This window comes from Notothenia rossii (genome assembly GCF_949606895.1).
Source record: "Notothenia rossii genome assembly, chromosome: 11".
Taxonomy (NCBI): domain Eukaryota; kingdom Metazoa; phylum Chordata; class Actinopteri; order Perciformes; family Nototheniidae; genus Notothenia; species Notothenia rossii.
This window is the reverse complement of record NC_136910.1, coordinates 9,662,232-9,675,662: the sequence shown is the minus strand read 5'-3', so window position 1 is coordinate 9,675,662 and position 13,431 is coordinate 9,662,232. Positions and strand designations below refer to the sequence as shown.

At 37.4% G+C, this 13,431-nt stretch overlaps 2 protein-coding genes across 2 annotated transcripts; both read right to left on the bottom strand.

Annotated features, from left to right (window-relative positions):
* Positions 1-91: 91 nt before the first annotated feature.
* Positions 92-7,184, bottom strand: LOC307024395 (transmembrane protease serine 9-like; the record flags this gene model as incomplete). The annotated part of the gene is made up of 11 exons (XM_079658463.1): positions 92-1,263; positions 1,362-1,472; positions 1,562-1,826; positions 1,912-2,083; positions 2,188-2,286; positions 2,970-3,282; positions 3,364-3,509; positions 3,606-3,874; positions 3,988-4,150; positions 6,114-6,134; positions 7,133-7,184. 11 exons carry the CDS (start codon positions 7,182-7,184, stop codon positions 1,006-1,008), a joined length of 1,869 nt encoding a protein of 622 aa, XP_079514589.1. The 3' UTR covers positions 92-1,005.
* A 4,880-nt stretch (positions 7,185-12,064) lies between these two features.
* On the bottom strand, positions 12,065-13,431 carry vkorc1 (vitamin K epoxide reductase complex, subunit 1). The gene is made up of 3 exons (XM_079660829.1): positions 13,171-13,431; positions 12,700-12,809; positions 12,065-12,503 (listed from the first exon to the last, which is right to left on the bottom strand). The coding sequence occupies exons 1-3, from the start codon at positions 13,338-13,340 to the stop codon at positions 12,292-12,294; spliced, it is 492 nt and encodes a 163-aa protein (XP_079516955.1). The 5' UTR covers positions 13,341-13,431; the 3' UTR covers positions 12,065-12,291.

Sequence of the window (13,431 nt, the reverse complement as noted above, 5' to 3'; positions counted from 1 at the left end):
GTGAGTTTATCTGTTACCATAACTCAAAGTTGGGCTTTATTTTTTAACTTTTTGGTATTATCTGTAATGTAAATGTTTTTTATGGAAGACATCCGTCATACCATTCTGATGATTATCAGACTTAGGAGGTAATTGTAAGTATATATAGTTTAAAAAATCTTACACGATTCAATTGTAACAGTTGAATTGGCAAAGGTCCCTGATATATTAACATGCACCATGTGACAATTACAAGTAGACATCGGTTCTTATTAAGGGGTGAAAACCACATAAAAAAAGGTCATAGTCATGCAATGATTAAATTGAATGGCGGGGTGGAATTTAGTGCACTGTACAGCCATGTGATGTAATGTGACAAGACGCTTTACAAAATGAGATTTGTGTTATCCAAAAAGTCCTTTAAATGAAACATTCCTTTTATATTTCTGCAAGCTGTGCTGTTGTTAATGTTGACCATTATGATCCCCTGGATTCTGTTGTTCATCACATATTGTACTGTTAAACTGCTGACATTGAAACTGCAATATTGATCGAAGTATGTTATACAAAGAGACATTTGTTATGCTTCATCAGTATTTATTATGCATGTGATTAAAATGACTTTTTATTTGTCTTAACATTTTAGTAAACTCACACATGACCCATCACCACATTTTTTATGTAGAAAGACACAAGCGGTAGAACGGCATATAGAATATATTAGAACTTCAAAGTTGTCATTCATTTAACTGGATTCAGCGAGGTACGTTATAAAAAATACATTTCCCTGTATCATACTACGATAAAATATATTTGTTGTTATAAATATATTAACTTATTTGGACAAGTGACCTTAGTATCTTAAAGGACACCTATCATGCTATATTTAAATTATATATTGTAGGGCCATACCTATATCAGGTATATTTATACGTTTCTGTTTTCAAAATACCAAACAGATCATGCATTGGCTTTGGATGATTTGTTCAACTTTTAAGTGCAACAATGAACTACTTCACAACAGTACTAACATCCTGACACCAGAAACAGTGAGGTAAATGGGATAGCGAAAGAAAGGACTAATGAAATTGAGAAACTTGCTGCATTTCCTGTTGCTGGAGACGGCATGTCCCCAACTGTCTCCTTTAAGAAAGAGCTGAATCTTGAAGCTTTGGCAAAGACCTGCGGATCAGCACGGACTGATTTATTTCCACTCATAGATACAACGGCCACCTGGAACCAAGACGAGTCTGACTTGCAGAGCAGAGGGCCGCCATGATCCCCCTGCAAAAAAACAAACAGGAATCATCATCAGTGGGTTACTGAAAACATCTGTCCAATTACAAGGAAAACTGATTGCTAGATTTGAAAACTCTATTTACCTGTTGAAGGTTCATGGCATAAGTGCAAATGTTGTCAGAACCAGACCCAGTCCCACAGCTTGCCACTTGAGTTTCTATATCCCGAAGACCTAAACCGGCTTTTTGAGTGGCGGAAAACATTTGTAATATGTATTGATGAAGATTAAGATCTACTGAATAATACAGATTAAGTGAGCAAAAAAGTATGATAGAAGCTTACCTCCGCTCTTGATGCCCTTATCCCAGCCTGCCACCCAGCATTGAGTTCCAACAGGGAAGCTTCGGGCTTTGCTAACGTCCATACACACAGGCTGGATAAAATCTCCTGTGCTGGCTCGCTTAGTCAGCTTCAGCAGAGCAATATTGGGGCCCGTAAATTTGCTCAGAATAATTTTCTTAACGCCCCGAGTCATCACAAACTCCTCATTTCCATTCACTAGGCGCGGGCCCAGCAACACTCTCCACTCACGCTTATCTGGATTTGAGCTGTCAGGAGGATGAAGAGCAACATATTGCATTATTTCACTGCTAAATGAAACTTTTATAAACAAAAAAACGCTTTTATACTTACGTGGAGAAGCACTGGGCAGAAGTGAGGACAAAGTTTTTAGATATCAGGGTTCCTCCACATGTGTAGACCCCATTTTTGTAGAGACTAACCATCCAGGGCCACATCCCTCCAGGTACACGACCACTGTCCCCGGAAGCATGGCTGTTCAGGGGAGCTTTGCCACACATTGGCGCTGTATGAGAAACAAATTGCGAAATAAAAATAATCTGAAATAAACGACAGGTAGAGAAAAATAAAACGATCCATTTTTATCTAGTATTTTTTCCGGACACTCACGTGCAGCAGTGGTTACAGTTTGTGTCGTGGTGCTTGTGGTTGTTGTTGTTGTTGGTTTTGGTGTTGTTGTTGTTGTTGTTGGCGTAGTCGTTGAGGTAGCTGGAAGACACATATTAAGTACAATTAGGCAAATTGTAACACCAAAAATGATTGACTAATGTTAAGAAATCAACTGACAATTAAGGGACATACCTATTTTTTAAATGTTTTTATTAACCTGTAGTGTCTCTCCCAACAAACCCAAATGTGTATGATTTTATTTGAATTATTTAATAATAAAAAATCAGGACACTCCCGTGAAGGAGTGGTTACAGTTTCTGTTGTAGTACTTGGGGTTGTCGTAGGTATTGTGGTAGCTGGAAACATATTAAGTTAAATGTGGCTTTAATTGCATATTTATAAATATAATTTTATAAAACTTGTGGTGCCAACGACAAAAGCTCTTCAGAAGTGTCTGAAATACAAGACAGGTTACAATTGTTTTTGCAATACTTGGCTTGTCTTTGGTAAGGTTGGCGGTAGCGCTATAGACACATAACATTTTGTCTCATTCACTTGTTTAAACATATTATTTTAAAGAGAGAACACTTTTCATATGTAGGGTCTCCAGTTAAAAAGGTATACAATATAATCATAACAATTATAGACACTTAATTAAAAATGACATGACGAACCTTGGTTAAAAAAGAGTCTTAAATTATCGACAGAACATAATAATATATGTGGGTTGGATAATATAATGGAAACTTGAGTTTATGTGAAGGTTTGAGAAAGAACTTTACATTCAGCGCTTTTTGTGGATCCTGGGTCAGTAGCAGAGTCTGGTTCTGCAGTAGTAATAGTTGCAGCAGTGACAGGGGGAGGTAGCAGACCAGGACAGGTGTAGCTGTTATCAGCATCCAGCCCACTGGAGCTGAACTGGACAAAGCCTGGCTTATCAGATTTGATGTGGGAGTTGATCCAGGACTGGTAGTTGGACACTCTGGAGTAGACTCCTGGAAGTTTGGGCCGAGCACAGCCAAAACCAAAGCTAACAATTCCAGACTGGACCCAGACGGAGCCCTGCTGGTTCACCATTGGACCTCCTGAGTCACCCTGAGAACATTTGAAGGAGACGTCTGAGCATTTCCTCAACACATTTTACCAACAAGTGACGGATTCAAGGAAGCAGCCTACCTGACATGAGTCTTTGCCTCCTGCCAGAAGACCAGCACAGATCATGTTGTCTGTGATTGTACCGACTCCATTGAGACAGTTACACTGTCTGTTTCCCAGAATTGGCACCTCCACTTCTTGAAGGGTTTCAGGGAACGGTAATGACTCTGAGAGAACAATAACAAGAGAGATTACTCACAAATCCATATACGGTTTATAAAGACTATGAAACCAAACTCTTTGTCAGCAACAAGCAGACTCACCTCCTTCCTTGACTGCACCCCAGCCCGTGACCCAGCTATCAGTGCCGCTGTTGAACACACTGTCAGCGGCTGCCAGACACACAGGTCTGATGTAGTCTGTGAATTTGACTGGGGATGAGAGTCTGAGCAGAGCTATGTCATTGTTGCTGGTGTCACTGTCATAGGCTGGGTGCAACACTATCTCAGCAACAGTGCTGGACACTTCATTTGGGTTATTGCCCTGCAGGTTCTGACGGCCCAGAGAAACCCGCCATCCAGAGCTATCCGCACTAAATTGAAAATGACAAAAACTTGTATTGGCTTGGGAGAAACATGGACTAAAAGGATAACCGTAGTCAGAGACAATGAACATTTGATCTTTTTATACTTTGCAGTTACCCACCTGGAGAAGCAGTGAGCAGCAGACATCACCCACTCTCTGTTGATGAGGGATCCACCACAAACATGGCTGCCAAATCTCTGCAGACTAACCTGCCAGGGCCAACTTCCAGCTGGAGCTTCTTCACCTCCAACTATCCTGGTGTTGAGTGGAGTAGTGCCACATACTGGAAAACAGATCATTATGGCAATACATTAGAAAAAAAGTCAGTTTAGAGTTTGTGTCTGTGTATTTAAAAAGTTAGAAAATCCAATTAGTTTAACTTTAAAAATGCCTAAATAAGAAGATGCGGTAATCCAAGGCAAGGCAAGTTTATTTATATAGCACTTTTCAACACAAGGCAATTCAAAGTGCTTTACAAAAAATGAAAGACATTAAGCAAATGGCATTTAAAAACAGTCATTAAAAAGAAAAGCTAATAAAATAAACATTAAAAGAAAAATACGTGGATAAAAGTTACAGTGCAGTCTAAGATATGAATAGTTCAATTAAAAGCAGCGACAAAAAGAAAAGTCTTCAGCCTGGATTTAAAAGTAGCGAGAGTTGCAGCGGACCTGCAGGTTTCTGGGAGTTTGTTCCAGATATTTGGAGCATAATAACTGAACGCTGCTTCTCCATGTTTAGTTCTGACTCTGGGGACAGAAAGCTGACCAGTCCCTGAAGACCTGAGAGTTCTGGATGGTTCATAATTTAGCAGGGGGTCAGAAATGTATTTTGGGCCTGAACCATTCAAAGCTTTATAAACCAGCAGCAGTATTTTTGAAATCTATTATTTGACACACAGGAAGCCAGTGTAAAGACTTCAGAACAGGAGTGATGTGATCCACTTTCTTAGTGTTAGTGAGGACTCGAGCAGCGGTGTTCTGAATCAGCTGCAGCTTTCTAATAGATGTTTTAGTGAGACCTGTGAAGACACCGTTACAGTAGTCGAGTCTACTGAAGATAAAAGCATGGACAAGTTTTTCCAGAGCCTGCTGTGACATTAGTCTTTTAATCCTAGATATGTTCTTTAGGTGATAGTAAGCTGATTTAGTAACTGTTTTAATGTGACTGTTGAAACTCAGGTCAGAGTCCATGACACCTAGATTTCTGGCTTTATCTGTTGCTTTGAACATTGCAGACTGAAGCTCAGCGTTAACTTTTATACGTTCTGCCTTGGCTCCAAAATCCATTACCTCAGTTTTATCTTTGTTTAATTGGAGACAGTTCTGACACATCCAGTCATTGATTTGTTCAAAGCACTCAGTGTTTGAATCGGAGCATAGTCTCCTGGTGAAATTGTTACTTAAATTTGTGTGTCATCTGCATAGCTATGGTAACTTATTTTGTTGTTCTTCATTATCTGAGCCAGTGGTAGCATGTAGATGTTAAAGAGAAGAGGCCCCAAGATGGAGCCTTGAGGTACCCCACATGTCATATTTGTCAACTCAGATGTGTATTTACCTATAGAAACAAAGTTGTTTCTGTCCTTTAAGTAGGATTCAAACCAATTTAAAACTGTTTCCGAAAGTCCCATCCAGTTTTCCAGTCGGTCTAGTAATACGTTGTGGTCAACAGTGTCAAACGCAGCACTGAGATCTAATAATACTAACACTGAAGTTCTGCCACTGTCTGTGTTTAAGTGGATGTAATTGAAGACCTTTACAAGAGCAGTCTCAGTGCTGTGGTTTGGACGAAAGCCTGACTGGAACACATCAAAACAGTTATTTAAATGCGAGAAGTTACTCAACTGTTGAAACACAACTTTTTCAATGATTTTGCCTAGAAATGGGAGGTTTGATATGGGCCTGTAATTGTTCATTACCGAAGCATCTAGATTATTCTTTTTTAAGAGCGTTTTAATGACTGCAGTTTTCAGGGCCTGTGGAAAAATACCTGAGTAAAGAGGCAAAACATCTTTGAAAAATCCTGTTGGAATAATATCAAGGCAGCAGGAGGAGGATTTCAGAAGTTGAATAATGTCCTCCAGGTTTTTATCATTAATCTGATGGAATTGTGTCATGATGTCTGAATTGATATTAGGTTGACATAGGGACAACACATTTGCTGTACCTGATGCAGAGGCACTGACTGCAGATAATCCAGATAATTAAACTGATTAAATTGATTTAATTAAATATTGAACTCACCATCAAGCTGAGCATGTGATTCTGGGAAAGAGAACAACAAATCGACTTGTTTTATCAATTGGACAAAAATACTGGGTATTACAATATAAGGCAAACACACAAACAATATATTCTACTTATATTGTACAAAAACATTTAAATTATTTGTCATGTTTATTTACCACTGTCAAATAATGCATCTCGAAAATAAAAACATTACAATTTGTGATTTATGGATTTATCTTTTACTGATGAACTAATTTCAGAGCTAAACAGATAATGTTATTGTAAATATATTTATTTTTAATAAAGTCATTTTTATTTTAAATTGTATAACTTACAACTTTTATTCGAAAGGATATACAATTATAATCTGATTTATCAATGAAGAAAGTCCTAAAGTATGTCTCTTCATTAAAGATCTTGCCATTTTTTATATATATATTCCATTCTTTAGTTATATAGCACTTGAGCAAACTGGCTGCAATTATTTTACATGTAATACAGCTACCTTATAGTTAAAACAATCATGAATACAAAACAAAATGTACTGTAAAATATAATAATAATATTTTTTAATGGCATTTAATAAAAAGATACATTATAAAAATGTAATACAATGCTTTATTCTTAAAGTTGGCATTTAAAAATGATTTACAATGCCACAGAAAATACTTTTGGGGTAACAAAAATTCATGGGAATTACAGAAATGGATGCCAAAATACAAAATGTCGGGCACTTCTTTTAGAGGAAACCTGAAAATACATTACAGTGGTAAAATGTCTACTTATTACTATTTCATCATGATACGCATCTAGCTATTCATATGTTTTTATTGTAGGCTAATCTTAATTTACAATTTAAAATATATTCAGGTTTTCAAATCATACTGTTCATCAGTTGAAATGAATGTTCCTTAATCACAAGATAATGGTAACAAACAGTTCAGAAAGATTTAAAAATCATCTTAATAGAAAGTTAAATCATTTTAAGACCTTTTTTTCAATAAGGCCTATCCTCAAATGTAAGTGTGACTTACCTGCAGTTAAAATGCAAAAAGTCAATACACAGATCCACTTTCCTGAAGCCATTTTGCGACTGCTAGACTCCTGTTTGTCACTCTTTATATACTCACTGTGACCTGTCACCTGCCGCTCCCATCAAGCACCCCCCGCATCATCTAAAATAGTTATAGTTTCCTTGTTTGTATTGCTAAACTTTTGTGAATAAATGACTACGATGATCCATGAATGTCCTTTTATACAGAGTTAAGAGGCCACTGTCCTGACTATAAGTCCCTTAACTGTAATAGTTTAATCTGTAATGTTTTATTAGTGAAAAACTAGATTAAAACAAAGTAAAGATTATTACTCCAATTTTATTTGACAATTAAAACAATTTTATATCAAATTGGAATATGAGTACTTGGTTTGAAGACCGAACTTCCCCTTTCACAGTCCAATCGATCTGAATAAATCTATATTGCTACTACGCTTCTTTTGTGTTCCCTTGAATTACACTTTTGCAAACGCAGATAAGGTACAGATCGAACATGTTTGTAGTTGAAAAATCGACAGCAGTGGAACATTCTTACAAGATGTGACTAAACTGTCTGTTGTCATTGTCTGCATTATGTATTTAATCACCTTGGCCAACTTGGTGTAGAAGAAAAGGGTATTTCAGAGTTCACTTCCATCCTTGTTTTGACACTGCTGTCTAGCTATTGTCCTGCTAATGATGTGACGTAGCATTAAGGCTACTCAAAAAAGGTTAAAAAGCATATACTGTATCTACAGTACGATGTCAGCTGCAATAATTACTACGTCCTTTAATCATAGTTGCTTAGTACCCCAAAGTAGGGCTGCAACTAAGGATTACTTTCATAGTTGATTGAACTGCAACATTATTTTCTCTATTAATCCATTAATCCTTTTGTCAATACAATTTCAGAAAAATGTGAAAAATGTCAATCGCTTTTTCTCAAATCCCTTGGCGATATCTTTAAATTTGTTTTTGTGTCTGTCTAAAACGTAAAGATATTAAGATAATTAGATACAAAACAGATAAAAGCAGTCTAAACAGCATTTTGTGCCATATTGACAATGGATCAATTATCAAAATGTACCTTTTTTTCTCCCTATCAATTTATCCAAAGCAGTCTATTCTCAACCCATCTGAAAAACAATGGTGTTATTTATCATAATAAAAGAAAGATATTATACATTCAAACCGGATATTGGGTTGGTTCGGCAAGATCAGTCGTTCAGCCGCAGCTTTTTCATATCAAAACATAACATGAAGAAATTCGTCATCCAGAGTTTCAACAAAAACCTTTCCTCCACTACCTTGACTCTATAGCTCATCACCGATAATAATCTCAACAAAAGGTAAAGATCTCAACCTAAGTTATGAATAGCTCTTGCTGACAAGTTCATGACATGGCTTACGCAGGAACAACAATACTACACAGTTACATACATTCATGTCAGGTCTGCAAACTGTACACTTAATCCATCATTTTCTGTCAAGCCTTTAGGTACAAATATGCGTCATGGAAGTAAGGAGAAAGAGCCTTTTCGAAGGCAGTTATGTAACATTTGAAAACAACACAGCAGGAAGTGAACTTGATTAATATTGTTCTACCATTGTTCTCAGCAGAACGGATTAAATGTATGTCCACAGTCATGTCAGGACACAAAAGTTACTAAAATAATTTACTACAAAAAGGTTTAAACTGTGCTATTAAAGCATCCAACAGCAGGGAATATTATCCACAACACCCTACAGTAGCTTTAAACAATTTCCCAACTTGGGATACATAAAGTCTGTCTGTCTGTCTGTCTGTCTGTCTGTCTGTCTGTCTGTCTATCCGTCTGTCTATCCGTCTGTCTATCCGTCTGTCTATCTGTCTGTCTATCAATCTGTCTTTCCGTCTGTCTATCTGTCTGTCTATCAGTCTGTCTATCCGTCTGTCTATCCGTCTATCCGTCTATCTATTAGAAGTATAGGGATGTATGCTTTAGTGTCATTGATGCATGTTTTCTGGTTGATGTTTCATACATTAAAGTATTTAAGGCAAGTCAACATTTTGTCAGGTAATCATCATCATCATCATCAAGGTCCATTTTTAAAAGACATACAACACTCTAGAAATAATATTACTGTACAACTTCAGATCTTTGTTGCTACAAATTCTCTGCCAAAAAGGCCAAGTTGTAATGCTTTCCTAATTCCTGAAATGATGGCATGGTCTGGCACCAGAGAAGAGCCTTTGAGCTGTAACTACAGTCAATTTAAATGATTGCATTAGGATTTCTTCTTTCAATCTTAGTGAGACGGCAAACTTTAAAGCAAGATTTGATCACACATATTTTCTTGTCCAAATAGAGAATTGATTCACTGACCTCAGAACCAAGTAGTCCAACATCCCTACATTAAATGGACCTGTATTGGTACACTGCATTGCAGAGTTAATCCGGAGCCACTGTGGTAAGAGAGAAAGGTAAAACAAAGAGTAGAATAAGATTTTATCTGTGGCTTTAACAGTTTGCAAAACATGGTATTTACTCTGTGTAACTCTCTTGATCCTATCTTTAGCCTCTTGCAATGGAAGGTGAAACTAAATATCATACTATCAATTGAAGTTCACAATATGTTTTTCTACTACATTTTCTGTGGTAGAGAAAGCAACTTCAACTTCTATGGTTTTAAACAAAACAAGTGCCTGCGGCAGAAGTGCTATATAAATTAGCTTTCTTTCTAAACACACATTGTGGAACTTTTGAAAAAACTAAGAATAAAATTAGGTTTTTTCTTTAGAAACAAGTCCTGTTTTTCTTATGAGGTCAAAAATAGACTAGTGTCTGCAACCTTTCTGTCTGTGCTGGATTATGGAGATGTGGTTTATGCATCTTCTCAGTGCCTTCACTCGCTGGATACCGTCTACCATGGTGCACTGAGATTAATCACAAACCTCAAAACCTTGACGCACCACTGCAACCTATACGCTCTATAAGGCTATTCTTGGTGCTCTTCCTCCTTATCTAAGGATCTACATGAACAGAAAATGCACAGGATCTTATCGGCTTCACTCCGGGGACTTTTTCCTTTTAACTGTACCAAAAGTCCGTACTGAAGTGGGGAGGAGGGCGTTCAGTTACGCTGCTCCTGAAGCATGGAACCAGCTTCAAACCGCGCTGAAACTCAGAGAGCTGGTCTCATTAAACTGACTAAAAGCTACCATAACTGACATTGAAGCAGGCCGCTGTGTCTGTAAATGCTTTGGCTAAACTTGGTGTATGATTGTGTTTTGATTGTGTGTTAAAATTGTCTGTAACTGTGATGTAACCATTCTTGGGCCAGGACCAGGACTCTCTTGAAAAAGATAATTTTAATCTCAATGAGACCTATCCTGGTTAAATAAAGGTAACAAAAAGGAAGAAAATATGCTGAAGTCCAACTTGAATGATGTCTGAACATTTGACACAGCCAGCTCATCGAATGAATGGCTTGTAAATACAGAAGTGTAGTCTTTTGGTTTTCAGCTATCAACACCACATTTGATAATTAGACCCTTGCAGGATGGATACTGTTAAAATTAACATATAACATTGCTGCCATGTTTTAAAGCGTTAAATGATCAATCAGAGGATATCACAGTTGCTCCATTTTAGAAAACATAGAAATAAATATAGATCAAAAATATAATAAAGATGTCTAAATAAACATAAGAAGTAAAAGTAAGAATGTGAAATAAAAAAATGGTCAAAGGAATAATGGGATAAACACAACTGACTAATTCATTGGCTTTTCAGAATATGTAGAAATGTAGAAGACTACCTTATGAGGAAGGAAGCTGCCTCTTATGAGGAAGAATGTCTGTTTGCGACGCAGTGTGTCCTCACTCAATCAAGCTGCTGAAACAATACTGTATTGTGAAACAAACTCTCTCCTTTCTACACATTTGTAAAGGATTGACACTTTCTTTTGTGTTTCTATTAGGCTGTCATTGAATTGAGCAAGGTATTGTTTTGGACACTGTAGTTACCTGTAAAGTGAATGGACACGTGGAAAATGACATTTGTCTTCATTTTTTCTTTATCAGATGTTTGATGAAGGTCACAGTGGCAGCAGGAATTAAGTCCTACGGTTTGACTGAAAACTGATGGAATGACAGGAGGACAGATTCTGTGCCACAACGAAATCAATCAATTTGGCCCAGTAAATGAACACTAGTGACAAACTACGCTGTGTCTCAACAGGTGGGGCATCTTGAACCTTTCACTGCATCCAGAAAATCAATAGCAGCAGTACTAATTTAGACTTGCTGAATAGGACGTGAAATGGTGTTGGTGGTAAGACTGTAGGGAGTGAAAAATGTTTCGGCAACAAATTGGACGGATGCAAAACCAGAAAATTATAAAATCTTACATTATGTGCCATTTCAGATAAATGTGACTGGCTTGGCGCATAGCCGGTCTCATCAACTTACTTTTATACTCCTCAATTTTCAGTTTACACCCAGTTGAAGTTAGCTAACATTAGCTATGTTTGTTCGGCACAAAAGGCCTGATTTATCCCATTATCCTGCAGCTTTCATGTTTGTTCTTCATCTCAAAAAGATTCTTGAGATCATAGCAAATAATTAACCATCCAAACAACACAAGTTGGCAACAGAAACTTAAAAAAAAAAAATCCTACCTGTTAAGCAAGCAGTTAGCCATTTTATTTCTGAAGACCATATCACATTACATGGGTTTGTTTAACCATGTGAATACTGTGGTTTCAAAATAACACTTTACCTCTACATTCACCACGATTATCTCGTGCTCTTTGGCTCTATCTCCTGGGTACACTGAGTAACTGCATGTCTCTTCATTGTTTTACCACCTAGTATTTTAGAATGTGGATTCATGTATTCCCATTTTTAGGATCTTACAACAAGCCAGGCCTTAATCACATGAGACAAGAGTTAGTGTTCAAAGATGTGTATTCATCATCACAAATGCACATTCTTATACAAAAATGACAGCAGCTCTTACAGGTTTCTGTACTAAAAATCATCTTGAACATTTTCATTGATGCATATCCAGTCCTGTTTCTCTGAAAGGTCTTAACAGCATGCAGAAGAACTGTGGAAGACAACGTGCTTTCAGATCCAGTGAGGCTTCAGGTTTAAAATTTCACAAGTGTCCCTTTTTATCCAGCCTTTTCCTTCACTCCTTCAATTGCTCTCCTACGTTTGATGTTGGTGAAGAGCAACACAAAATTGACAATATATGTTGAGACGCAGACCATGCAGAAATCCGCCAGAACAAAGGTGAGAATAGATGCAAGGTAGAGTGAGCCGGCCACAGACACCCAGGAGAAGAAGACCAACAACATTGCTGCTTTTTTGGACAGAGACAGACCTGAAATAAAAAAAATGTTAAGATATATGTTAGATAAGTAATGTTGTTGAAATCCTGCATGACTTATATGATTGCTTAAAAAATGTTGAGGCAGGCGCAGCTATGGTTGACTAACATTCTGAATGTTACATTCATTTGCATATACAAAAACACTCAAAACTGCACTGTAATTTGCAGGGGATAATGACAAACTAACCCAGGCCCATCTGCATAGTGTAAAATATGATGCCAAGCACACTGTTGGGCTGGTTCAGAGGGTTATCTGCGGCAACAAAGAACTGGACCAAACCAAAACCACGTCCCCATCTGCCAAAAAAGAAAAAAGGGACAGTCAGGACATAACAAGGACATATTGAAAACAAAGTAAATAGATAGCCTACATAATGGTTTATATCTCCTGTAAAACAATCAGGCATGCAGCTTATAAAACAAAAAATGTAAAGAAGATGTTCTACTTGGTATTGTAGATCAGTATCTTATTTAAGGGGTTTAAAGCATTTAAAGGATTTTAACACGTGGCAATAATGTATTGGGCTGGAGATGCAGATTTAACAAGATCATGTAAAAGCACAAAATCATTCAATTGTCGCTGAAGTACAAGTCGCGTTATAGGGATTATGCACAATTGAGCAGGTATGAGTAAACACACGAGAAATAGCTAACATACCTGGAGGTGAAAACCTTGGAGCAGCTCACCGACTCCCCCAGGTCGCACATCGCTCTGTAATCTGGGTTACTTTCTCGGGACAGCTCGACGTGAAGCGCATAAACAGACAACAACAAACCGAACACGCAGAGAAATACCCGCGTCTTTCTCTCCCATTTCGGCAATGCCATGTTTATTACAGTTCAGTTTATTGATATGACTGTAGATGTCCGATTCGGTTGCCTTCCAAACTTCACTAAATTGCTCTCCTGGGAACCGACG